The 26994-nt window shown below is 46.6% G+C and overlaps 1 protein-coding gene across 1 annotated transcript in view; it reads right to left on the bottom strand.

Annotated features, from left to right (window-relative positions):
- Positions 1–26994, bottom strand: part of CSMD2 (CUB and Sushi multiple domains 2) — a 668027-nt gene that overhangs the window by 531875 nt on the left and 109158 nt on the right. Inside the window, exon 3 of the mRNA XM_027109194.1 lies at positions 20970–21082. Within this exon, the coding sequence (XP_026964995.1) occupies positions 20970–21082 (113 nt within the window). The remainder of the gene's footprint in view (positions 1–20969; positions 21083–26994) is intronic.

The raw sequence follows: 26994 nt of genomic DNA, 5'->3' as shown, positions 1-26994 counted from the left end.
CTCTCTCTCTCTCTCTCTCTCTCTCTCTCTCTCTCTCTCTCTCTCTCTCAAGACTCAGCTACGATGACACCACCTCCAGGAAGCAGAGGCCGGGCAGGGAGTTGTGGTCCACCCTACCACACTGGATTACAATGATGATATATACCATCTACCGAGCATTTGTAACGTAACATAAGCATCTTCCTGCGTTCTCCTATTATAGCCTCATAATAAGTCCATAAGGTAAGTTCTATTGTTATTCTCATCCTATAAATGAGGAAAGTGAGGCTTAGAGAGGTTCAATGACTTCCCGAAGGTCACAAAGGTCATGAGCAATGGAGCTGGACCTGAATCCAGGCTGATAACCGCCAGAGCCTGCCACATGCCTCTCATTGATTTGTCTACAAGTCTCCCTCCGCCCTGGGAAGGCCCAGCATCTCCTCGTCCTTTGGGTTTCTTCTTTCTCTAGGAGACATTCTCTAACCCACCCACCTTAAATCCAGCTCAACACCCATCCTCTACAGCCCCACAGATCCCTACCAACCCCATCACAGCCCCGGTCACTGTGCGTGACTACTGGCCTGTCCCCTGGCTGAGCTGGGAGCTCCATGAGGCTCAGGTGAAGGCTGCTCTGGATTGCCAGTGAATTCCCACCGCCTTGCACTATGCCAGTGATTCCTGATCAAATGACTACAGGCTTCACTTCTTTTCCCACTGGAGGCTGAGCCCTAGTCTAATAACTCCATCTAATAACCGTGAGATGTAAAGGTGGGTAGAGGTGAACTAAAGTCAAAACTCCAAAAGTCCAGAAATTAGCCTGGGAAACTGGGCGTCTGCTCTGGGGTGATGTTTTTGAATGCTTTCATCAGGATGGGAGATATAAACAGAGCTGATGAGCATCTTCTCATGAGAGTCCATCCTTCCCCTATCCTAGTTCTCTGGGCCACGCCACCAGTTTTGTGTATTGTTCATTTCTACTTGTGAATGAAATGTCTATAAACGTTTTCTGAATGACGAAATGAGTTGAATGAAAAGGAATAATCTGGATGTCAGGGGACCTGAGTGTGAGAATCAGGTCAGCTCCTGACAAAAAGACAATGGACAAACCACGTTGCCTGCCTGGGGTCGGTTTCCTCATCCGAGAAATTGGGAATTTAGGCGGCGAGGCTCAAAGTTTTCTTCTAGTTGTAAAACAGTTTATCAGGGACTATGGCATCCGTGGCCTCTCTGATTCTGCCTCCTATTCATCTCACGCCCACTCATCCCCTCCAGCCACCCTTGACTCCTTGCTGTTCCCTGAACATGTCAGGCCTGCACCAGGGCCTTTGCACTTGCTTTTCCTGCTGCCTGGAACTCTCCCCAGACATCCCCCTGGCTCACTCCTTCCCCTCTTTCAGATTTTCACACAATTATCACCTTCTCAAGGAGGCTTCCTGGGTTACCCAGTCTAAAATTATAACCTCCCTACCCTGGACCTGTCCTATCTCCTTTCTCTTTTTAGTTTGCTTCGCACTCATTAATGTCTATATACTATATAGTTTACTCATCTAGTTTCTTCATTATCTGCTCCATATTCTAGAGTGTAAGCTCCATAAGGGCACTTCTTTTGTTCACTGCTCTAAGCCCAAAATTTCAAATTGTGCCCAGCACGTAGTCGGTGCTCAATACATGTTTGTTGAATGAATACATGATTCTCCATCAAAAATGCACAATCCCCATCAACGAAGCCGGTGAACCATTGCCAAATCCTAAACAGCTCTTTCATTATAGCCGTCAGGGCTTGGGAATAAAGGTGACACGGCTGCCTCTCTTGAGCTTGTGTGCATTTCATGGTAGCCAGGACTGGCCATTGCTTTCCTGGGGCCCCGACCTATGATGTGTCCCCAGTGCCTCACTTCTGTAAACCAATATTTAGACTTTAGAAAAAAGCCCAACACCAAGCCCAAGCCACAGCTTCGCTAATTATTCTTAGTGGGCTCACGCCAGCAAGTTGGCTGATCATTCAGGGACATCTCCAAAGGCACAGCTCCAGAAGCCTAGCTCAGATCGGCATTCCGGGGAACGTGGCTTCGAGAGCAGACGTCACAGACTTCCTTTCAAGTGTTATCACTCACTGTCATGCCCGTTATAGATTTTTCAATCCAAAGTTCCCCAGGCAGCAGGTGCCCGCCAGGCAGAGATGAGCCTCTGCTCCCCGTGCTGCAGGAGATCCTCTGTTTTGTCCCCAGCCCCCCAGCACCCTGGCGCGCACGCAGCCTGCCTTGACGCACCACAGATCTCCTCTTGTTTGTCCCTGGACCTCAGGGTAGAGCCCACGATCTCTCCCACTCTCCTGAGACCCTGCGTTCTCTGCTCAGCCAACATTTCCTGAGCTCCTGCTGGGTGCTGGGCACCTGCTTCTGGAAGATTCAGAGCGTGCCAGTAAATCCCTCAGGGCGGGGACCAGCTGTCCTTTGCCCAGGCCAATACTGTCTTCGGTCCTCGGCGCTCTGCAAGCTGGCCTGCCCTCTCCTAGACCTCTGGGAGGAACTGAAGATACAGCCGCTGCAAGAACCGGGAAACGGACATAACTGGTTCTCAGAGGCACACCTGGGAAAAAGGGGTGAAGGGCCTTCTCTGAATATCACAGGCAAATACAGTTTTGGGGAGTAAAAAGAAGCTTCCGTTTTTATCTCCACTCCTTCTCGAAGTCATCTCATCTAACCTCATGGCTTTAAATACTGTCTACATGCTGGGGAGGCTCCAAGTTACACCTGCAGACAGGCTGTCTCCATCCAGCTGCCTACCCACCAGGTCCTCCGGGTGCCAGGCAGGCATCTCCCACCTAACAGTCCCAGCAGAGCTCCCCACCTCTGCCCCTCCAAGCCCGTCCACCCATGGGCTTCTCTGTCTCGGTTAAGGGCAGCTCCACTCTGCCAGCGGCTCCGGCCCAAACCCTAGAGCCACGCTGATTTCTCCCTGACACCCCACACCCAATCCGTCAACTGACTCTGTTGCCTCCACCTGCAAAATCTACCTGGCACTGGCCCACTTTTCACGCCCTCCACTGCTACTGCGCTTGTCTAGGGCCCCTCGTTTGTCACCTGCGTCGCCGCAGCCGACTCCTGCCAGTTTCCCTGCCCGCAGCCTCGCCCTCCTTTGTAGGTCAGGTCAGACCAGCCTCTGCTCAGAGCCTGCCAGTGAGCCCCACCATGCTCAGGGTGAAAGCTGAGTCCTTCCCATCATGTAGGAGCTGTGCCTGACCCGGTCCCTTCTTCTCTCTGACTTTAGTAACTCTTACCTCTCCCCACCATTCGTTCTACTCTGGCCACATGGCCTCATCTCTGTTCTTCAGAGGCACCAGGCACACTCTTACCTTGGGGTGCGGGGAGGGAGAGCGCTGCTGACTCAGCCTGGACATTTGCCAGCAGGTGGTGGTATGCAACCCACCTTGCGCCTAGGCAAGCAACCACCGTGCCCCGGGCCCTCATCTCAGGCAGTGATCACAGTGCATCACAGCTGTTTGATTTCTTATCTGTCTCCCCCACCTAGATCATGACTGTCCAAGGTCAAGGACTGGGTCTTGCCCATCTGTGTTTTCCCCAGCCCCATTCAGAGTATGTATTCAAGGCATGGATAGCTACTCCATCCCTCTACGGATAGATGGATGGATGGATACCTAGATGAACCAAAAAGCTAGGTTTTCCATAACCTTTACACTATTGGGGACATTTTCTCCCTTTACACTGTTTGGTACATTTTCTCCTGTTTGTGCTTGATTACGCAGTGAGAAACCAAGAAATATACTGTGTCCCAAGAAGCCTCAGGCAGAAGCCAACCAGACCACGTGCTGCCTCGCAGCAGAGTCCGTGCTGTTGTCCAAGACAGCTGAGTGTGCAGCCCAGAAAGGAGAATACTCTCCTCTGCTTATGCAGGGTGGAGTCGCTGAACCCACAGCTTCCCAGACGTATTTCCCAAGACAGGAAAGAAATCTCCCCACATCTCACCCTCCATCTGAGATGGACAGGGAAGCTTAGAAGAGTCACATGTGGTCCCAGAACAAGAAAGGGCCTTGGAGGAGGAAGCAGACTCTATCCCCCTTCAGGCTATGGACGAGCATGGCTGTTATCTCACTGTGCTCACGTATGCATTCCATTTTACAGATGAGGAAACTGAGGCTCTGAGATATTGTAAAGCATTCCCCAGGTAACACAGTGAACGGCAGATTAACCCAAGAAGTACTTGGTTCCAAGATGCAAGCTCATTCTACTGTTCTGTCTGCTTCCTGCTTTCCCCCTGCCTCCAGAAGCAGGTGGACTAGCTAGGTGAAAGGCATGAGCGGACACCACGGGCACTGGGTCTAGGCTTACCCGTGCCTCAGGAAGTTTCATGCCTTCTCAAGCCCCCCACAGCTCTGGGATCAAACAGGGCTGCCGCAGTTCCACAGGTGCTGGAATGTGGGTCAGGAGGGGGTTGTGGGATGGGGGTGCTGGCCAAGCGCCTGTGTCACTGCAGTCTCAGCATCAGTGGGACTTGATTGGCAGGGCCAAGAACAATACTAGAGATTAGAAAATGCTTTGGAATCAAAGTCAATCGAATTAATGGATGGGGAGTTGTTGATTTCAAGTAGCGGGTTACAGAATCGCGGAGCCATTGAATTAGCGACTCTTCGATTTGTCAAGAATTTTAGAAGGCATCTGGGAAAACAACCTATCCAATTCAGCCAGGCTGCTCACACCAAAAAAATCCTCATCAGGAAAAGAACATGGGTGCATGCATGTGGGGACTAGGGACTCAAGCTAGTGTGCAGGCCACCATCAGGACCTGTCTCTGAAGTTTCCTGTGCATCTCACCATTGATGGACCATTAAATTGATGAAATCCAGTACATACACTAGTTTGAGAAGTAAGCTAACAGCATCTCTGGCAGATCTTGATCAATCAGACCCTTGCTTGATCACCTCCAGAGGTGGGGAACTCATTCCCTCACAAGGCAGCCTACTCCAACGTATGATAATTAAGGCTACATAAAATTTCTTCTTGATTATTGGCTGAAATTCACCTACCCCTAAGATCTATGCATTGGACATTGCTCAGCTCTTTGGAGCAATCCAGAAAAAAACATTTATTTGTCTTTCCTGTGGCCAATTCTCAAGTCACATCCAGGTCTTCTCTTTAAGTTTTCTTTGTGGGATCATCACTACTTCTCTCATTCATTCCTCCCAAACACCTACTCTCTGCTGGGTCTTATGGGAGATACAGTCCCTGCTCCTCAAAAACACCTTCTTCTGATCATTGCCTTCTTAAGCGGGGAATCCCTACTTCTCTTCCTCCAGCCATGTGGTATTGGCCTCACCTCACTCACAGCCAGCTGAAACCTCTATGTAGTTTTCACATAAGCCAGGACTTCATTGCTGTTGATTTTGGTTTACTCTTTGATTTTGGATTTTCTCCTATTTGCTCTTTATCACACAATCAACACTAGAGCAGCCATAAGGAGGAACTTTTTAAAAAAATCACCCACAATCTCACTGCCCTCCCATATCAGTTGTTTCCTTTTTTATTTCCATCTAGTCCCTGTCCGCATGAGACCTAGTTTCCATGATTGTAATAAATATGGGGAAACAATTTTGCATTCTGCTTTTTTCACTGAAAAATAATATCATAAACATCTTTCCATATTGCTAAATAATGCTATTATAATTGTAAATGGCTGCATAAATCCATTAGGTAGATATACCATAATTTTCCTAGTCATTCCCCTATTGTTGGACATTTTTACAGTTTCCAGTTTTTCATCATTATAAATAATTCTGAAATCAACACTTTCATGCATATAACTTTCTTCTTCTGTGGAATTATTTCCATAGGATATAATCCCAGGAGGGGAATCACTGGGTCAAACGACATGAGTACTTTATGACTCTTGACACGTATTGTCAAATTAATTTCCATTGCCACCAGCAACGTGTGAGCACGCCCGTTTCTCTGCAAATACCCCAGCACTGTATCGTGTCCTCCCAAGGCTTTTAGAGCTAATTGACTAGGGATGAAGTGTAGTTTCATTGTTTTAATTGACATTACTTTCATTACTAGCAAGACAGAATAGCTTTCCTGTGTATTTACTTGCTGACTCTATTTCCTCTGATGTGAACTCCAGATAGCTTTCTTACCACTTCAGATGGGCCGATTACATAATATCGAGATTAACCCCTTCCTGCCATATTTGGCATAAAATTATACAACAGTCAATTGTGTTTCTTTCCCTTTTTAGATGTTTTTTATTGTACAGAACTTTTACATTTGAATATAGCCAGATTTACGCATCGTTTCCTTGTGTTAGAGCCTTTAAAGTACAAACCTTGGCATTGCTCTCTACTGTAGTGGAATATTTTATTTTGATCCAGTAGTCCCAGCTGTGTGAAACTATTTTATTCTTTTTTTCAGGCTGAACTTGAAATGCCTGGCTTCAAACCCACATTCTGCCTCTTAACTAGCTGTGTGACCTCAAGCAAGTTACTTAACCTCTCTGTGCCTCATCAGCAAAATGGGGATAATAATAGTGCCTACCTCATAGGATTGTTGTGAGGATTAAATGTTAAAATGCAAGGCAAATGATAGTCGGAAAAGGCCAATTTGGAATGTTCTGACGTGGACTTCCCTTTTCGCAGGCAATGGAGTCCTGTGCTTTTATTCTCAAGAGTGGTATGCACCTCAACACTGCCCCTTGAAAAATCCCACATTTCTGGATTATATCCGGCCACGTTCCTGCACTTGTCGTTATGTGTTTTAGAAGCTTGGACTTTGTTTCCTTCCTTGACTGAAGATTGGTTATTCTACCTGATTTGGGGCCAGCATCTGTTTCCAGCCGTTACTGAAGTTATCTGTGTTATTTGGACCACTCCAGGCTTTACAGATGGCTCCCTCCATTACGAGGTCACCTGAAGCTGAGCTGTTAGAAGTTTCCTGGAAGCTTGTACACTTTTGAGCAGTTCTTAATTTTTTCCTTTTTGGGAGAAGGGAGACTTGTAGCTGATATAATGACAGATTTTTGCTGGGTCTTATCAGCTTAAACCTCAGAAATTCTGTTTTGTTTCTTGATTGCATCTAATTAGAGACTAAACATCATGTTTTCTTGGCCACTGAATTAGCCAAAACATTGATGAAGAAATCATTCAAGTACCCCTGGCTTAGAAATGTTTTCATGTGCATTGTTGGAATGTATGCTAATTAACCATGCAATTGGGAAAGAAAATAATGTGGAATGTTTTGCTATTTCTAGTAGAGAGAAAATATCTATTTTTCCAAAGATAATCTTGTTATATAATCTAATTTGTATTTTTTTTAAAGTTCAGTTCTATTTTTATCTTGTTTTTGCTATACAGTGTAGGTCGTGAGATCTGTGAAGCAAAATTATCCCTTTCACCTTGAATTCTTGAGTTTGCATCCAGAATATTATATATTGAGGGGGACAGAAGTAGGAAGGGAAAAAGAAGTGGCACAGGACAAAGAAAAATATTTCCTCTTTTAACTTCTAAAGTAATTTTTAAAAAGAACTTGCAGAGTCAATAATGTGTTTAAATTATTTTATTGTGGAACTTACGTGGAAGATAACTTTTGTTGTTTAAACTTTCAGGTAATAACTTCCTTGAAGTTATTTAGAAGTAACCTTTGGTACAGTTATTTTATCTAATAAATACTGACATGAATTATTTTTCAGACTAGTAAGTCTGTTACATAAGTATTAATCACCACCACTAATATTAAAGGGAATATTAAAGATCCAGAAAAAAAAAATGCAAGGCACTTGGGACTTCCTTGGTGGCACAGTGGTTAAGAATCCGCCTGCCGGGCTTCCCTGGTGGCGCAGTGGTTGAGAGTCTGCCTGCCGATGCAGGGGACACGGGTTCGTGCCCCGGTCCGGGAGGATCCCACATGCCGTGGAGCGGCTGGGCTTGTGAGCCATGGCCGCTGAGCCTGTGCGTCCGGAGCCTGTGCTCCGCAACGGGAGAGGCCACAACAGTGAGAGGCCCGCGTACCGCAAAAAAAAAAAAAAAAAAAAAAAGAATCCGCCTGCCAATGCAGGGAACACGGGTTCGAGCCCTGGTCCGGGAAGATCCCACATGCCACGGAGCAACTAAGTCCGTGTGCCACACTGCTGAGCCTGCGCTCTAGAGCCCGCGAGCCACACCTACTGAGCCTGTGTGCCACAACTACTGAAGCCTGCGTGCCTAGAGCCCGTGCTCTGTAACAAGAGAAGCCACCGCAATGAGAAGCCCGCGCACCACAACAAAGAGTAGTCCCCGCTAGTCGCAACTAGAGAAAGCCTGAGCGCAGCAACGAAGATCCAACGCAGCCAAAATTAAATAATTTTTTTTAAAAAATGCAAGGCACTTATAAGAGTACGTGGCACCTGGTAAGAGCTGAAGTGATGTTAGCTTTCACTGTCATCCTTGCAGTCCTCATTGTGCAATGCATTTGCCCTTCCTCCCTGCTCTGAATCCTCTGCAAAATTTCCAAGTGTGATCTCAAGGGCTTCATCCACATCACTTATCACCAGAGACCCCAGCACTCGAACATTCATCTCTTCATCGGGACTCTTAAGGTGAGCTTGTTCAGTGGGTTACACTCACATCACAAATGTCCGCAGAACAGAAAAGAATATCATAAATATTTTTGTTTAAGCCACTGGGCAAGCCAAGCTGCTCCACGTGTGGGGCATTCCTTCTGTTCCAGCAGCTTAGATACCCATCCACAGGGAATGTGGGCAGTGTGGTGTGAGCCTGGGCTAGCTCTCCCCTTGTCCTGGCACCCTCCCCGGTGCTGACAAAGGTCCAGGTACGTTCTGTGCTGGACAACGGTCCCCGCCTGTGACTGGCTCCCTTGCTTCCAGTCTACCCGCCTTCCCCGCTCACCATCTCTAAAGCAGAAATCTCACTGCATCACCTCCCTGCCTAAGACCCTTTGGTGATGGGCGGGCTCTGTGAATAAAGCCCAGATGCCTTCCGGGGTCTCCCAGGCCCCGCATGAGCTGACCCCCGACCCACATCCAGCTCAGCTCCAGCTGTTCCAGCTGCCCCCACTTCTCGGACTTTACATTTCCATCCCTTGGGATTTCTTGAAGGTGCTCAAATACATACATTCTTTCTTTCTTCTGGCCTTTGATTTCATTCATTCATTCATTCACCAAATATTTATCAAGCACCTAATATGGGTTAGAACCTGTTCTAGGAACTGAAGATTCAGCAGAGAACAACAGTAACAATGCAAAAGAGACAAAGGCCCTGATCCCAGGAAACTCACATTCTGATAGCGGAGACAGACGATCAGCAAATAGACAAATAATTGTATTATATGTCGGGGTGAGGGTGACAGGGAGCGATAGGTGGGGCGGCTGTGTCATACAGTGTCATCAGGAAAGGTCTCTTTGATACGGAACGTTTAAGCAGAGAACTGAACAGCATGACAGGGAGAGCTATGCGGCCACCAGGGCGGAGCAGTACAGGCAAAGGGAACAGAATGTACGGAGGCCCTGAGGCTGGAACGTGCTTGGCTTGCCCATTCCTCTACCCCCCTCCACTTCACAAGACTAACTCCTGGTAATTTAATGCATTACCAAGGCCAGTCTGCATTACTCCTAAACTGTGGCTGGATAAAGGTCTTGAGGGAGGGGCAGGACATGAAGAGCTGGAAGGAAGGCTGAAAAGCAGGGAAGGCAAGCCATCACCCACAGGGCAGGGTCTTGGGCAGCAACAAGGTCCTCAGCAAGGCCAGGCTGGGGATGGCCAGATCTGGGAGGTGCTCCAGAGTCAAGGGCTGGCCCCCCGCCTCTCCACGGCCCCTCCTTTCTGTGGGCTTGGAGAACTATATGTAACTTATGTGGGGAGGCAGCACCTAGTGGAAAGAGGTGGGCTTTGGAACCAAACCGATTTTCAAACTGTGCACGACCCTTAGGTGCTGCGTAACCTCAGGCAAGGTAACTAACCTCTCTGGGCCTCCACTTCCTTCTCTGTACAGCGGGGATTCTTGAGGCCTTGCTCACCAGGCGGGATGTCAGTGTCTGCAAAGCTCCCACTGCATTGCTGGACATGTCATGCAGTGAGCTGGTCCCTTTGTTTCCTTCATCTCTGACGCCCTGGGCTCAGGGATCCAGGGTGTGTATGAGGATACAGAACTGGGAAACAGTGCCCATCATTCAACAGAGTGGAAAGGGGAAGGGTAGAGGTGATCTGTCCACCACCAAATCTCCAAATCAGAGCCCACCAACGTCCTAAATGCTTTTCTCTCCTGCTGTTCCAGTGAAATGGCAATGGGTTCAACCCTCAATTATCCACACTAATGAAGGAAAGGGCTGGAAAGAATAATCCAAAACAGTGGCTAATCACACCCAAATTATCGATTAATAGGAAGAGGTGGGATGGGAATATCCAATCTGATACTTCTACTTGGAAGCTTTCTCTCCCCACTGATGCTCGGCTCATGGGTTGGGAGATAACTTCCCCCAAGGAAGAGATGGTAGAAGGACTTGTGTCCCCTGAACCTCCAGGGTGGGGGTCAGTGGACGAAGCTCTAATGGGGTCACCTGACCCAGGTCCACGGGAAGGAGACAGGTGAGTGTGTCCAGCTACAGTCATGACCAGAGCAGTGGCCGAAGGCTGACTCTCCCATCTCCCATCCAAGTGGGAGAAATCACATTCAGGTCCCCACCCAGTGGTATTCCTGGTGCCTTGGGAGCTATTATAGGAGGGGCTGGCAGGGGTCCTGAGGGACCCCTATTTGGGTTCTATGGGCTCCCCTGCCTGGAGCACAGATACGAGAGACAGAATCAAAACTGGGGCATCTTGCTGCCTCCCCCGACAAGGTCGTTTATCAGTTGAAGACCTGTGCTAATAGGTGTTAAATAGAGTTCAATGCAGAAAATAGAAAAGTAATGAGACTTGGAGCCGAGAGAACGAATTAAGAGGTGATCACACGTCCAGCGAGAGGCACCACCTGAATGATGAAAAGGAGCCCTGACGGTCAGAGAGCCCTGGGTTGGAGAAGAGGTCAGAGCGATAAGCCCACCCCAAACAAGGTGAGTGGTGGTCACAAGCAATTAAGCAGTTACCACACCTCGTCAGTTCTAGGGAGCACATTTTTCCATATTTTAATATCTTTGAAATTGGGATGTATCTTAAAATCGACGGCATGTCATACTTTAATCGGCAGCATTTTTTTTTTTTTTTCTTAGTGGTACATCCAATAAAGCTGCATCTTTTAACTAAGGACATCTTGGATTCAATGGAATATGGTCCCAGGTACCTTGAGCAAATGTCTTTCCATTACACTGGGTGAAATGATCCCTTATCCACTCACTTATTCAATCATTATTTACCGAGCATCTACCATGCGTCAGATCCTGGGCTAGGCGCAGCTGTGAACAGTCTGCTTTCTGAGTGTTTATTCCACACCAGGCAGCGTTAGGAACCCTTGACACGTGTTACCTCATTTGTTCCCGGTGATAATCCCACAGAACAGGGATTATTATTATTATTGTCCCTGTGACAGCAGAGGTCAGAGGAGGTTAAGTGACCTGCTCAAAGTCCCACACTGGCTACTAACTGGCCGAGCTGAGAGTCGATTTTTCCTCCAGACCCTGAGCTTTCCTCTTGGTTCTCTCCACTGTCTGGGAGCACATACCGGAGGAGAGAAGGCAAACAAGGAACAGGAGATACACGAGGGACGCACGTAATTGGAGGAGATGCCTGGGGAACTAAGAGGGAAAGTAAAGGGAGTATTGGGCACCAGGGGCAGCCTCTGGATTTGGTTTAAGCAGAGGCTGGAAGGAAACAAAGAGGCAGAGAAGAGTGGCCAGGTGGGGGAGGAAGGTTCAGTAGAAGGGACTCAGCGTGTCTGAAGGATGGGTGGGGAGACAGAGTGGCGTATCTGAAGACCAGACAAAGGCCAGTGTGGCTGGAGGAGGAAGCGGGTGGAGGTGAGGCTGATGCCCAGTTTTGACGGCCAGGTGAGGAGTTTGTACTCCATCTGGGAGGTAATTAGAGGGTTTGGTTTTTTTTATAAATTTATTTATGTATTTATTTTTGGCTGCGTTGGGTCTTCGTTGCTGCCCGCGGGCTTTCTCTAGTTGTAGCGAGCGGGGGCTGCTCTTCGTTGCAGTAAGTGGCCTTCTTATTGCGGTGGCTTCTCTTGTTGCAGAGCACGGGCTCTAGGCGTGTGGGCTCAGTAGCTGTGGCTCGCAGGCTCTAGAGCACAGGCTCAGAGGCATGTGGGGATCTTCCCAGACCAGGGCTTGAACCCATGTCCCCTGCATTGGCAGGCGACTTAACCACTACGCCACCAGGGAAGCTCCAATTAGAGGGGTTTAAGTGAAAGCACCCCAAGATCCTTGCACCCTGCCTCTAATGACTCACGGTAGGTGACTGTGGTTAAAACCCAGCCTCTACTCCATGCACTAAGCCAAAGGCTCACAGGGCCATGTCCCCTCAGGGTGGCCACTTGTGCTAATTTGCACAAAAGCCCTATATGGACTAGCAAAGATCCAGGTCAGGAGAGGCAAGCACTGGCTAGTATTGCAGTGTCCCTACTGTGTACCAAGCCCTGGACTAAGGTACCTCAGTGACAGAAGAATCAAAAAATAGGTGACATTCCTTGCTCTTGGAGACCCACAAGGCTTGACCAAAAATTTTGTCATAGGAAAGAATTTTTTTTTCATTCCTACAAAACACACCTATTATAAGAGCTTCCTTTGACTGAGTGCCTAGTATGTGTCAAAGGTCATGCTAGGTGCTTTCTGTACCTTACCACTAATGCTCACTCCCCCCTTGAAAGGAAGAGATGATGATCCCATGTCCCAGAGGAGGGAGCTGAGAGGCTCAGTGCCTTGTTCACGGTCACACAGTGAGGACATGGCAGGGCTCAAACTTGATCTCCAGACACCCAACCAGGCATGAGAGTAATCTTCTCCACGTGGTCGAGGAATGGGTGCTTCTTGACCAGAGACTCTGTACCAGGCACTTCCCAGCCATTAACTCTTCAGCCCTCATTACAAACCACTGAGGTGGGTACTGCAGTTCCTCTTTTGCGCAAAATCAGCTCGGGGAGGTCGGGAGATGTGAAAGGTGTCATAGCTAGCCAGCGCTGAACCTACCTCTTCCTGGACCCCACTCCTCTGCTCCTACGCACTCCCCTCCAACAATTTTAGGTCTAAGAGCTCCTTGAAGCTGGAAGCCACTTATAATTCATTCATATGCCTCAAAGTCTACCTAGGGACCTGGAGTAGAGCAGGTGTGCAGTAAATATTTGTTGAGTGAATGAATGAATGAACAGGGCCAGAGAGGTAAAGCAGATGTACCCCTTACCCCCAGGTCATCCAGCCACCTGAAAATGCTCCTTTGCCTTCACCCTGTCTTCTGACACCCTGAGGTGAGGAGGGTCAGGGCACTAGAATTTGCTATGATATCATCTTCAAGCTATGTTAATATTCTTCCCCAAAGGGGGAAAATATCACTATGCATGATGAACTGTCTGTGGGATTATTGAGGACGTGATATGAAATTCATCCTGATTCCCCACTTATGGAGAAGTGCTGCCCAGTTTGTCTCAAATGTCACATCTCTGTGTATTAATTTGCTACTCCACTGTACTGATTAAAAGGAATGTTCTCCAATTCCCAAGGCAGAGCCCTCGGAAATGCAGCAGGTTGATTCAGGAAGCACACACCATCCCTTCCCAGGCAGAGGAAATGGACATTCATCACCTCCCCCCTCCCCCAAAGGGGGCCTCGCAAGGCCTGCCATTCTGGCCTGAGTGGCCTGAATGGTGCAAATTGCATATTCAGTGTATATATGTATATGGTCAAATAGCTTCCATTAGTCCAATTTTGAGATGTCTGCAGAATGTCCCTGAATTGGGGAACTCTTTCAAATTGAGGAAATTGTCTGAGAGGCCGGGAGAGGGAAATCAGCAGGTCTAATTACAGGAGGGAATAAAATCAGGAGGCGTCCATTTCTGGACCTCCATTTCCCTGCATGACATGATCACCTCTACCCTACTTCCCCCTCCAAAGGCCAGGAAAGCTCTGTCCCAAGCCTGCCTCTCCTGATAGAATGACAACAGGGAGCTCCATCTCTGTCCATCTGTCCCTCGCAGATGTGTCTGTCTGACGCTGTTCCACCATGCTCTGGTCCAGCGGCAGAGGTGACATTACTGACCTTGCACTGGGAGCAAAAACTTACCAAGATGTGGCACTGAATTGAGCTCTTCCTCCCCCATTCTGTTCCCTTTGGGAGGGCAGGTGGGTAGGGGTAGAGGAGGAAATCATGATGGTGAGGATGGGACTTGGTTGAAACATCAGGCACTGCACCCAGTAGGCTCTCAATTATATCAGCTCAATGAATGAAAGAATCTCTACCACCCACTTAATGTGTGATCCCTGACTCTCTGGGCTCAGCTTTTCAGGTGGACTAGTGGTTCATGGGTGGGCTTCAGGGCATCTGAATTACATGAAAAACAACATGGAAAAGTGTTTGTGTGTGTGTGTGTGTGTGTGCGCGTGCGTGTGTGTGTGCGTGCGCATGTGTGTGTGTGTGTGTGTGTGTATGTCTGGAGATAGTCACAGCTTTCAAGTCCATGACCCCCAAAGTCTAAGGTCTGCTGGACGTGTCACTAGCACCATTAGCCCTAAAGCCAACATCTCTGATACAAAGAGAAGAGGACATGAAAAGACTGAATTCCCGGCACTGGCCTCGTCAGCTCCAACCCACCAGGGGACAGGGCCCACGACCTCATCCCCATGTGGTGGGCAGTCTCTCCAGCAGTGCTGGAGCTCACGAATATGGAGACACCTCTGCTCCTTCCCCACAGCTGTTATGGTCTGTTTGTAAGCCCAGACATACCACGAACAACTGGGTTGAGAATGTTAAGCAGACTCAGGAGCCAGCGGGCTGGGGTGGGGATGGGATTGTGACCTATGGAGTAGACATATCTATTCTTCCATCTCCTGAAATAATCCCAGGCTGGTGAGGTTAGGAGGAGGGTGACTTCACTCATTAGCTGACATTTATCAAGCACTGACAGTCTGCCAGTCCCTCATGTGACTTGTGTGTTCTCTCCTTAATCTTCACAACTCTATGAAGTATTATTCTTACCCTGAGTTTACAGATGCAAAGGCCAGAGCTCAGAGAAATGAAGTAACTTGCCCAAGGTCACACAGCAAGTGAGTGGCAAAGATGGGATTTGATTCCAGATCCGTTGGAACCCAGAACCTGAGGTCTTAATCATTGTACTGTGCAGCCTCTCCCCTTGTGGTGATGAGGGAGTTTGCAAAAATAAGCATTCCTCATGCTTCTAAATTCCACGTGGGGATAATAAGTGATTTTGATTTTTAAGGAAGACTCTTATATTTTTGAGAGTGAGAACGCAAGGTGACAGTTAGATTTAACTAAACAGAAATACCTGTTTTTAGATGTAGATGATTAAATAGATCTAATAGACTGAGACCCAGCAGTCAGAGATGGGCTCTCTTGCACGAAAGTGTCAGAGTGACTGCTCAGGATCGATGCGGCTAAAATGCAAAAGGTGCAGCCAGGATTAGGCATTAAAACCCTCTTCTCTAGTTGATGTTTCTGATCTGCTTACAACTCTTGTTTACCTGCTGATCAACCTGTCAGAGACAGAAACAAGCCCATACAATCTCTGAGAGTCATGGGTGGAGAAGGCGTGAAGCCCAAGGGCTTGGGTGGGAGAAACAACGTCTAAACACAGCAAGACTAGAAACATCAGGGAGAGACACAGTGCGGGGGCTGGGGAAGTAACAGGCTTCCACACATTGAAAGACAGACAGAAGGACACAGCGAATGTTGGAGAATCAGAGACAGGGCCACTGAAACCAAGACAAACATAGCTGAATTCCAGAGGGATTTAAAAGTGAAATGGGAAAATAAAATGCTAAAAGAATGAGAGGAATATCTAAATGACCAGCTGATCTTGGCATGGAAAAGGCCTTTCTAAGCATAACACCAAAGGTAGATTATCAAAGAAAAATTAATATTAAAAAATTTGTGACATAAAAATTAAAATTACTGCACATCAAAAGGAAACTCGTAATATTCATAGCGTTAATATGCAAAATCACTTACAAAAGGGATAAGAAAAAAATACTAACACCCCAAAAGAAAAGTAGGCAGGGACAGGCAACTTACAAAATGATCTACTAAAGGCCAGAAAGTGGTGACAGGTCCTCAACCTTCCTGATCATCAGAGAGATGCAAATTATAACCACAAATGAGATTTCATCTCACCCATTTTAATCAATGAAACTGACTTAAGACTCCCCAACGCGCAATGTAGGTAAAGGAGGGGAATGGGCCCTCTTACACCCTGCTGGTAGAGGTGTGCCCCACTAGAATCTTCCTAAAGACACCGTGGAATTATGTAATAAAATGAAAAATCGACACACTCTTTGACCCAGCAATTGCACTTCCAAGAATTCTAAGATAATTAGATGAGGGTTAAAGTTGTATGTACAGGGATGTCCTTCACTTAAATGTCCCCATGACTGGTTCAATAATTGTGGTATAGGCAAACCACAGTGGCTCCCTCACTGATATTCCTTAGGAAGAACAAAGACAGGCTGCTTTTATTAACACAGAAAAACGTCAGCCTCGTCAACCAGACTACAGAATTACACACACAGTGTAACCCCAAGTGCCCGTGGATCTGCGTCTCTCTGCAGGTGTGTGGGCGTTCAGAGAGCTGTCAAATGGACACTCACTGGAAGGGCAGAGGTGAGCCTAGATCCTCTGTCGTGCGTGGGCAGCCCGAGCTGGGCAGAGCAGGACAGGGGCAGATCTGGGCATCAGGAAAAGGAGGAGGAAGAATGAGTGGGGTCAGAGCTCCTGGGGATTCAGTGCTGGGAATGAGGATGCCAGACGTAGCCAATAAAAACACAGGACGCGCCATTAAATTTGAATTTCAGACAAACAACAGGCAATTTTTTTTTAGTAAAAGTATGTCCCATGAAATATTTGGGCTATACTTACACTAAAGTTTTTTTCAAATTTTAAAGAATTGGAATAATTTAAAAATCAAATTAACTGGGCACCCTAGATTTTATCTGGCAACCCTAGCTGAGAGGCTGGGGACATACCTCTTATTGATTCCCTGAGATGACCCAAGTCATCCGGGAGGGGCGCTGAAGCCAAGGCAGGCTTCCTGTGTCCACCCTGCCTCTGACTTATTTCCAATCTACCTGCCCATGAGAGGGAGTCACCAGTCTCTACCTTCCTCCAGGAGTTCTGCAGGGTGTGCATTGCAGGAGAAGAGTACAGTCTTTAGAGCCAGAAAAGTCACGTTAAAACTCCTGGCCATCAAGTAGCCTTAAAGCTGGACACAAAACTCCTGGGTTCCAGCTCCAGCATCTATCAGATGGAGACAGCAACGTCTGTCCACCAGGCTGTCTCGGGGATTAAATGAGATAATGTATGTAAAGTGCCTGGCGTACAGTCAGTGCTTAATACAAGTGGATGCCCTTCTCTCCCGTCCACGGCCGCAGCCCACACGCTTGCCCCCAGGGATTACAAATCAAGCATCCTCTGTCATCTCGGGCTTTGACAATTGGCCTTTTTGATCTTTTCCGTGACGCGGCAGCAGCTCTGAGCTGACACCCTTCATCTGACTTCACCCTTCTCCACAATCCCTAGCAGCAGTCCAGTTCCTTATCTGCACTTTTCACTCTCCCAAGGAGGGTGGAGGAGGAGGAGACTCCCTTTGATAGCAGACTTTCAGGGACGTCAGCCAAGGGGAGCTACGAAGAGCGGGACCCTGATGGCATTTAGAAACAGGTCCTGTGACACCCAGAAGGCTGGACGCGAGGAGGCTGTCCTGACTAGGGTCAGCCCGGGCTGATGCGGGACTGGGGGGAGGGGAGTTCTCTAGAGCCTGTCTGTCTGCTTGCTGTCCAGCCCTAGTGACTAAGGTGGGTTCTGCAATGGAGGGAGGGGCTGAGAGCCAAATCTTTATGGTCCTTTTGACCACTGGATCGCCCCTTCCCCCCAACAGAGGGCCCAGAGAGTTTGAAAACCTCTGCCCAAGGTCACCCAGCTACTCAGTTATAGGCCCAAGAGGCTAGCATTTATCAGTAAATCCCTAAATGTGGGCTCATCCTGTGTCTTGTTGAGAAGTGCAGTGAGACAGAGGGCCCAGGACCGCTGTGGATGTCGTCTATCACACGGTTCATCCGCAGCAGTGGCTGCATCTGTGATTCCCCCCACCTGCCCTCCTTGCCCCTCCGCTGTGGGTGTCCCAAAAGTCAGTGCGACTCACACTTTTCCAGATGCACAAATTGCCCCGTGGTCCAGTCCCGAACCAGATCGTCAGGGTTTGGTGATAGCCCCAGCCTTGGCTTCCCCGCACCTGCCTCTCCTGTGAGCCATTCTGCCAGGCAGCACAAAGAGCCACGAAGACCACGGAGCTGGAGGAAACCCTGCCCAGGTGACTACAGAGAGTCACTCAGCTATAGCAACCTGTTTGCACCATGCAGGGCCTGCCTGGGCCTTGCCTGGAGCCTTTCCCTTCTCAGTGCCGATGACTTACAGACCTGACACCATGAAGTGGCTGACGGAGGGCGGGCCCTGCCTTCTGTCCCGTTGGTCCTTCTCCTGTTGGGGCTGCCACCCCCGGGCCAGGCAGCGGGGAGGAGGAACCCACTGGCCTCCACTTTATCTTAATGATTCGTGGCCTCATGTGAATCGCAGCCCCTTCGTGAATCTGATGGAAGCCCGAGCTCAGCCCTGTCTAGAAGGATTTTCTGCAGTGACGAAATGTTCTCTGTCTGTGCTGCCCAGTATGGTAGCCACAAGCCACAGGTGGCTACTGAACACTTGATAGAGGCTGGTGCAAGTGAGAAATGAAATTTTAAATTTGACTGAGTGTTTATTAATATAAATATAAATAGTGGCATGTGGTTAAAGGCTACTGTTATTGGATAGCACAGCTCTAGACCGGGGGTCATCAAACTCTTTCTGTAAAAGGCCAGATAGTAAGTATTTTCGATTTTGCAGGCCATGTGGTCTCTGTGGCAATAACTCAACTCTGAATTTGTAGTGCATGTAAAGAGTCATAGACAATGTCAGCAAATGGGCTTGGCTGTGTTCTAATAAAACTTTATTTATAAAAACAAGCCAGGAACTGGATTTGGCCAGGTGGGCCATAGTTTATTGATCCCTGATCTAGACCCTTTCAAGAAAAAAAATACATATACCCTTATACGTTCAGAATGGGGTTTCTAATTACGAGGGGTTTGCAGACCTTTGATGCCCTACTGTAGACCTCCCCATGGATTCCAGGCTAGAACCTCTGATTTTACAAGGCTCTATGAACGTACCTTCAGCTCTGCTCTGCCTGATGGAGAAGCACTTGGCATTGTTTCCCAGAGCAGGCAACGTGGTCAGGGATCAACAGGACAGTTTTTTCCTAAAACCTCCTAAGAGTCCAGGCCTCAGACAACTATCCACAAAGACTGCTAAATGAGGACACCATTAGGGCCCAGCTGGGTCCCGCTGTGTGTCAGCCCCTCCTGGGATCTCTGCAGCCACCAACTCTAGTGTCAACGACTCATTCCCCCCACCATCCCTAAACACAGCCAGTCCCCCCAAGGCCCACATACTGTGGAAGAAGCTTCTGAAGAGGCCTCTCTTACTTAATCAAGAGGTTGTAGCTCAGACTCAAAGAGACTTAGTTTGGGTTCAGAGCCAAAGGCTGAGAACAGAACCAGGATGACCAAGATCACAGGCTTGCTTTTGGGAGGAACTGATTGTTTTTTCCAAAGAAATTGGGTTGTCCCAGGAGACTTCACTTTAAAGACAAATAGGTCTTTTCAGAAGCCCTCAGTTAAAGCAATCCGGAGTTATGTCAGAAGCCCCCAGTTAAAGGCATGTGAAACTTTCTCTGGAGCCTTCTTCGTACCTTTAGTTAAAAATAACTGAGACCTTCTCAGGAACTCGCAATCGCTTACGTTAAAGCACCGAACACCCCTTACCAACAGCCGTGAATTTTGCTGAGGGAGTTAGGATCTGCCCTCTTTCTGTGGTATCCTCCTAGCCAAGACAAAGGTGGTATCTATTTGTATATTGCTATAGCTCCATTCAAGAAAGCATCACTTATTCTTTAAGTTCTTAGAGGCAAGAGGAAGAAAGCTTTCAAATAACTGGCATGCTTTACTAGGGTGTTATGTCATTATTGTTATTAATTATCATTAACAGTCTTAAAATACGCCTATGAACGATCTCAACACAAAATAGCAGTGTGGGTCTTAGCCAAGAGCAGCATAATTACCTATTAATGAGATGTAAATTTCCCAGGAAAATGACAGTGATCTAGACGTACCACCTTCTGAACTAACATAATAAAGTTAATAATAATAATAGTGTATAATCTGAAGATATTAGTGTTAATTTGAATGCTAACACCATATTTAAACAGGCTGAGAGAAGCGGCAATTATTTGCGTAACTCAAACCAAGAAACCCTAATCTGTGCTATCAAGGAAAAATTGATTGTTCTTCTCTGAATGATATAAAGCTGACTCTTTGCAGTCACTACAGTGAGCAAAAAATTTTTTCAGCTACTTATTTTATGTCTTTTACTTAGGGTTTGTATCTGCCTCATTTCCAAAACCAAGCCAAGGTACCTTATAACACAGTGAAGCCCAAGAGAAAACAGAATTTAAAAAATAAAAACACAACAAAACCCAGTTAAGGGGAGAGAAGAAGATGTTACCAGGCCCTCAAGATAAACGACGGCAGCTCAGCTCTGATTTCAAGTCTCAGTTTCCTGGAAACAACGCAGCAGGGGCAATTTAAGTAACTGAGTTACTGGTTAGTAACCAGCCTTGTTAGGACAGGCACAAGCTCTGAATCTGAAGAAGCCCTTCCCGGCAGCTAAGAGCAGCGCAGCCCTGCCTGCGGCTATTACAACCTCACACATACGGCTCCTGAGGCCAGGCCGAGGCACCTACCTTCATAGCTGGCATGGAAGCCCTGTGCGCTGACTGCGTAGTCACTGATGAGGCGTAGAGAGAGGGTGGTGGCCGCGCTGACGACGGTGGCCGGCAGCTGAAAGCCTGTGAGCCTGAAAGACAAAGAGGTGAGATGGAGGGAGGATGACCCCCTTGGGAACTAAACATGCCTTAAGCATTTATTGAGCACCTGCTGGATGCACGGCGCTGATCTAGGCACAGGGAAGGATACAAAAGAAGTCGAACGCCAGGCATATGCAAGGTGTTCAAAGTTAAAGTAATTTCCAGCAAAGGTGATGGAGACCAATCACAGAAATATGGGGGGCTACTCCCCCGAAGCCATGGGCTCCCCCCGACCTGGAGGCTCGCTCATTTATGGCTCTTCTCTTTCTCCTCCTCCAGTTTCTTCTCCTGATGTATCCAAGTAGGACCCTATGGGGTCTTCCCCAAACAGACTCACCCCACCCCATGTCCTCCACCTGCCTCTTGTCCGTAGAAAACGGTAGCCTCCTAGGCCTTCTCTGAGTTCCAAAGAGTAAATTTAATCAGAGAAGTGAGAAAATGAAGAAAGAAAGGAAAACAGTCAAGATAGACAAAATAATAATAGCTTAGCCATTATACAAAGTCAAGGACCTTTAGTTCCTCCTCAGGGGCTACAGATAATATTCTGAGCCATGTCCTTTGAGCTGTTTTGCAGATGCTGAAAATCCCATCAGGTGAAAGAAGTTAACTGGATGCTGCCCACAGCACGTAGATCCCCAGACCAGTTGGAACCAGAAGGTTGAGGATGTTGACTCCCGATTACCTCACCACCAACCAATCAGAAGAATGTCCACAAGCTGATCCCTTACCCCACAAGCCCCCTCCCTCACCCTGTCTTTACTAAACCTTCCCCTGAAAGCCTTCAGGGGCTTTGGCATTCTAAGCAGCAGCCAACTGGACTCGTTGCCTGGCACCCTGCAATAAACTACAACCTGCTGTCAGCAGATTGCCTTTATTGCGTGTGGACAAGCGGACCCACATTTCGTTCAGTAACACTGACTCTTCCCCTTCTGGCTAAGGTCCTTTGAGGCTCTGGGTAGACTTTGCCACAAATTTACAATGAATAGTCACCAACAGACAATATTTATTCACACACAGAGGAAAATATATCCAACTCTAAGTAGCAGAATGCGGACGCTTCTTGTCATGGACATTATTCTTTAAAAGGAATAGGTCTACTGCTTTTATAGAAATGATAAGTGCTTATTATTTTTAAAAGATGAAACCAAAAAATAAAAACCCAGTACAGTCTAGAAATAATTGTTCTTGACAGTTGACATACAAAGAGATGGAAGGATGAGTAGTTCAGATCATATTCAGTGAAATAATTTCATACAAATGGGATCCCATTGTATGTGCTTTTAAAATTAAAATGCTTACATTTTTTTCCTGCGAGTTAAGTAAAGAAAAAGAAACAGGGGTGAAACAAAAGGAATTGTTGAACCTGAAATAATACGTTTTTAGCACAAGAGAGTCATTTTTAAAAGATTCTTCTAATTTTAAAAGGATAAAATAATGAAGCTTTCACTGAACACTTGGGAACATATTTTAGGAAAGGAGTTGTCCTCTGCTGGGTGTCCACACATGGTGGCCCCCACAGGTGACGTGATTGCGCACAAAGGTGGTGGCGGGGTGGCCAGGCTCCTGTCCACCTTTGTCGTTTGTCCCCTATCTGAGGCTTATCTACCGTCCCCCACCCCCGGCAGGGCTCAGGGAGGAATTCAAAGTGTACCTTTACCTCCATTTTTAAATTAAAAAAAAAAAAACTGTAAAAAAGATAAAGGGAAAAGTGAAAACTGGGAAGATTATGTATAATATATATGACAGGAAGAGGGTTAGTATTCATAATCTATAAAGAACACTTACAAACCAATATGAAAAAGGTAAACAGGGAAGGAGGAAAAGAGCAAAGGATACATACGAACAGAAACAGAAAGATGTTCCACCTAATGAATATCAAAAATATGAAAACTCAACCCACGAGACTCATTTTTCGTCTTTCAGGTTGGCAAATATCCAGAGCTGGCAAAGGTTAGAGAAGACGAAGCCTGGAGTTATCAAAATGATACTAAGGAAATGCCACAAATGACACACATACATTTGACAAACCAGATGAAATGGACCAGCTCCTTGAAAAACACAAACTACCATAATGTCCCAATATGAAATAAATCATTTGAAGAGCCGTATAGCTATTAAGGAAATTGAATTCATAATTTAAAAACTCCCCCAAAAGAAATACTCAGGCCCAGAAGGTTTCAATAGAGAATTCTACCAAATGTATAAAGAATTTACACCAATTCTTTACAATCTCTTCCAGAAAACAGAGAAAGAAGGAGCACTTCCAAACTCACTTTATGAGGTATTACCCTGTAATTGTACAAACCAAAGGCAGTACAAATAAAGAAGACTAAAGACCAATATCCCACAGAATATAAATACAAAATGCCTTAACAAAATATTAGCAAAGAGAATTCAGCAAAATAATAATTTTGCTGAATAATTATACACCATATACACCACAAAAATACATACACCACAAAAATAATTATACACCATAACCAAGTGGGGTCTAATTCAAAGGATGCAAGGCTGGTTCAATATTTGAAAATCCATCAGTGTAATTCACTATACTGACAGGCCAAAAGTAGAAAAATCACATGACCATATCAACTGATGCAGAAAACGCACTTGACAAAATTCAACACTCATCCCTGATTTAAACAAAAAATTTTCACAGACTCACAGACTTAGAGGGTGGGCTTGTGGTTGCCAAGGGGGAAAGGTGAGGGGGAGGGATGAATTGGGAGGTTGGGATTGGCATACACACACTACTATATGTAAAATAGGTAATTAACAAGTACCTACTGTATAGCACAGGGAACTGTACTCAACACTCTGTAATAACCTGTATGGGAAAAGGATCCGAAAAAGAATAAATATATGAATATGTGTAAGTAATTCCCTTTCTGTACACCTGAAACTAACACAACATTGTGAATCAACCATACTCCAACGTAAAATAAAAATAAAAGTTTCATAAAACTAAGAATAGAAGGAAACTTCCTGACTTGATAAAGAGAATCTACAAAAATCCTATAGCTAACCTCACACTTAATGGCGCAAGACTGAATGCTTTTCTCCTAAGACTGAGAACGAGGCAAGGATCTAACAATCCAATTCGAAAATAGGCAAAAGACATGAAAAGACATTTCACTAAGGGATATGTGGATGGCAAATAAGCACAAGAAAAATGTTCAACATCATTAGCCATTAGGGAAACGAAAATCAAGACCATTATGAGACATTACTACACACCATTAGAACAGATAAAAATAAAAATAGTGACAACACCAAAGACTGACAACCCTACAGAGCAACTGGATCTTTCGTACGTTGCTGGTAGGATGTAAAATGGTACCGACATTCTGGAAAATGGACAATTTCTTTTTAAAAAATACTACACATACACTCGTCATACAACTCAGCAGTCACACGCCTGGGCATCTGTCCCAGAGAAATGAAAACTGGCGTCCACACAAAAACCTGCACATGACTGTTCAGAGCAGCTTTGCTTGTTTGTTTGTTTGTGGAATAGTCCCACATTGAAAACAACAAAAATGTCCTAAAATAGGTGAATAATTGAACCAACTGCAGTACATCCATGCCATGGAATACTACTCACTAATAAAAACGAATGGACTATTGATGCATATAACAACTGGGGTGGATCTCTAGGTTATTATGCTGAGTGAAAAAAAGCGCTTATCTCAAGAGATAACGTAGCAGATGATCCCATTTATATAACATTCTGGAAATGACAATAATAAAGAGATGGCAAACTGATGAGTGGTTGCCAGGGGTTAGGTTTGGTGAGAGGAAGGGGAGGGGGGTGATTCTAAAGGAGTAGCACGAGGGAGAACCTTGTGGTGATGGAACAATTCTGCATCGTGATTGCACTGGTGGTGACATGAATCCACACGTGATAAAATGACGTAGACGTACACACACACGTTGCACCAACGTCTATTTCCTGGTTTTGATGTTGTACTGTACTTGCATTAGATGTACCCATTGGGGGAATCTGGGAGAAGGGTACATGGGACGTCTCTGTACGATCTTTACAACTTCCTGTGGATCTATAATTATTTCAAAATTAAAAGTTTTGAGAAATCGTATATGTGGCTCACATTATATTTTTATTGGACAGCACTTCGGTCCTCCATGAAATCTGACATAAACTCGGTCCACCTAGATTGAGCCTTGAGCTGCTGCTTGGTTCTTGGTGGGCCCCTCTGTGCAGCTGCCTCCTGTTCATTTCAACCCCAACAATGTCCCCACCCACCACCAAACACACACACGTGCATCCTTGGCTGGGTCCTTGCTGGAAATGGCTGACCACCAGAACCACAACCCTGGCCCCCAGTCCACCGCTCTCTTGTTCACTGGTTTCCCACCAACTTGCTCGTGCACCAGACATCCTTCTCCGCTCCCAGACAGTCATGTATGATAATGCCAGACTGCGGATCCCAGTGGACCCTGATATCAAAATACCAAATTACCCCCAAAGGGCTCAGACCTCTATCTGGATCTGAACTTCAGGCCCCAACCCCTTTTTGTCTCTACCCCTAAGCGGGCCCAGTTCATAGCAGCTTCAACTTGCCTCTCACCCATGTGCACCAGCATTATGCCTCGGTGCCCTTCCCAGACACCCAACAACATACAGCTTCATGCAGAAGTTTCACAGCTCACCAAGGCATGACCACTTCTCCCCTGAAGTCATCTCTGGAAATGACATTCTTCCCAATGAGTAAAATTTGTTGATTTTATCCCCCTAGCTAGTTCCACGATATTTCTGAGCTGCCATTAAAGCGTCCTAGACCCTAGTTTCCTGGTACTATATTGACACAAGCTACAAAGAGCTAATGTACACTGTCAACAAACAATGACAGCTTTATCACTTGCAATACATGGAATTGCATCTTACTAGGCATTTTCTCTAGCCAGATACTTACCACTGCTCTGCTCTTTCCCAGGCTTGGGAGATAAATTCTAACATGGAGGGTTCCTCAAAGGTGCTAAAGCTGGAGGGGGTGGGCAAGCTTGAGTCTCCGCATCTGGATACTTGAATCACTCCTCTGCCCTGCGGCCTGCTCTTCCCTGACCCACTCCTTATTGCTGAATTGATTTCAGACGAGTTGACGACCCCGCAAGCCAGGAGGAGATATCACGTTGCATGTCGGAATAAGCAAATTAAACTTTCAGATTTTCACATCTTTATTCTGACAAGTCTAAATACTATATTGAAAGGAGTGAGGCATTGTTCAATAGTGCAATCCAGACTCATTAGCGAAATGGGGTAAAATGATAGCAGAAAAGGCAAGAGGCTCCTATCGCTGTTGTCTGTCTTGTTGACTCTAAAATGTGCGGAGAACAGCTTTTGCAAACAGATGGCGTGGCCCCAGATGTAAGCTAATACTCTTCTTTCGCTTCACCAAGGCTTCTTGGATTTTCCACTTCCCCAGGAGCCTTTTTTTGGCTTGTCTCCCTGCCCAGAGGAGCCCAGAGTCTTGGAAACGGGTGATGCTCATGACCCCAAATTTCTCACTGTCCCAGTTCAGAATCCATCAATGGCTTCCAACTGTCCTTACGATTAAACCCAAAATCCCTAAGGAGGCCGGCAAAGCCTGCTTGGCTCCAGCCCCTCCAGTCTTCTTTGGTCAAGGGTGGGGGCAGCAGTCAGCCCCGAGTGCAGGCAATGAGGGGTGTATTTCCTGTGGACAACTTGAAAACAATAGTAAAGCAGACTTGAAAAGTCTACTCATTATCACCATGAGTCTGCACCCGGAACAGTGTCAGTGATAAAATCCTCTTCCCCGCCTCTCTCCCACCCTCCTCCTTGATACACTGCTGGTTGCAGTTCCTTCAATTGGCCAAGCCCCCATCCTCAGGGCCTTTGCACACGCTGTTTCCTCTTCAGAAC

The sequence above is a fragment of the Aethalodelphis obliquidens genome, unplaced genomic scaffold, assembly GCF_003676395.1.
Source record: "Aethalodelphis obliquidens isolate GAN/ISIS:26980383/991018 unplaced genomic scaffold, ASM367639v1 scaffold9, whole genome shotgun sequence".
In the NCBI taxonomy this organism is placed as follows: Eukaryota; Metazoa; Chordata; class Mammalia; order Artiodactyla; family Delphinidae; genus Aethalodelphis; species Aethalodelphis obliquidens.
The sequence above is the reverse complement of the archived record's forward strand: the minus strand, read 5'-3'. Positions and strand labels throughout refer to the sequence as shown.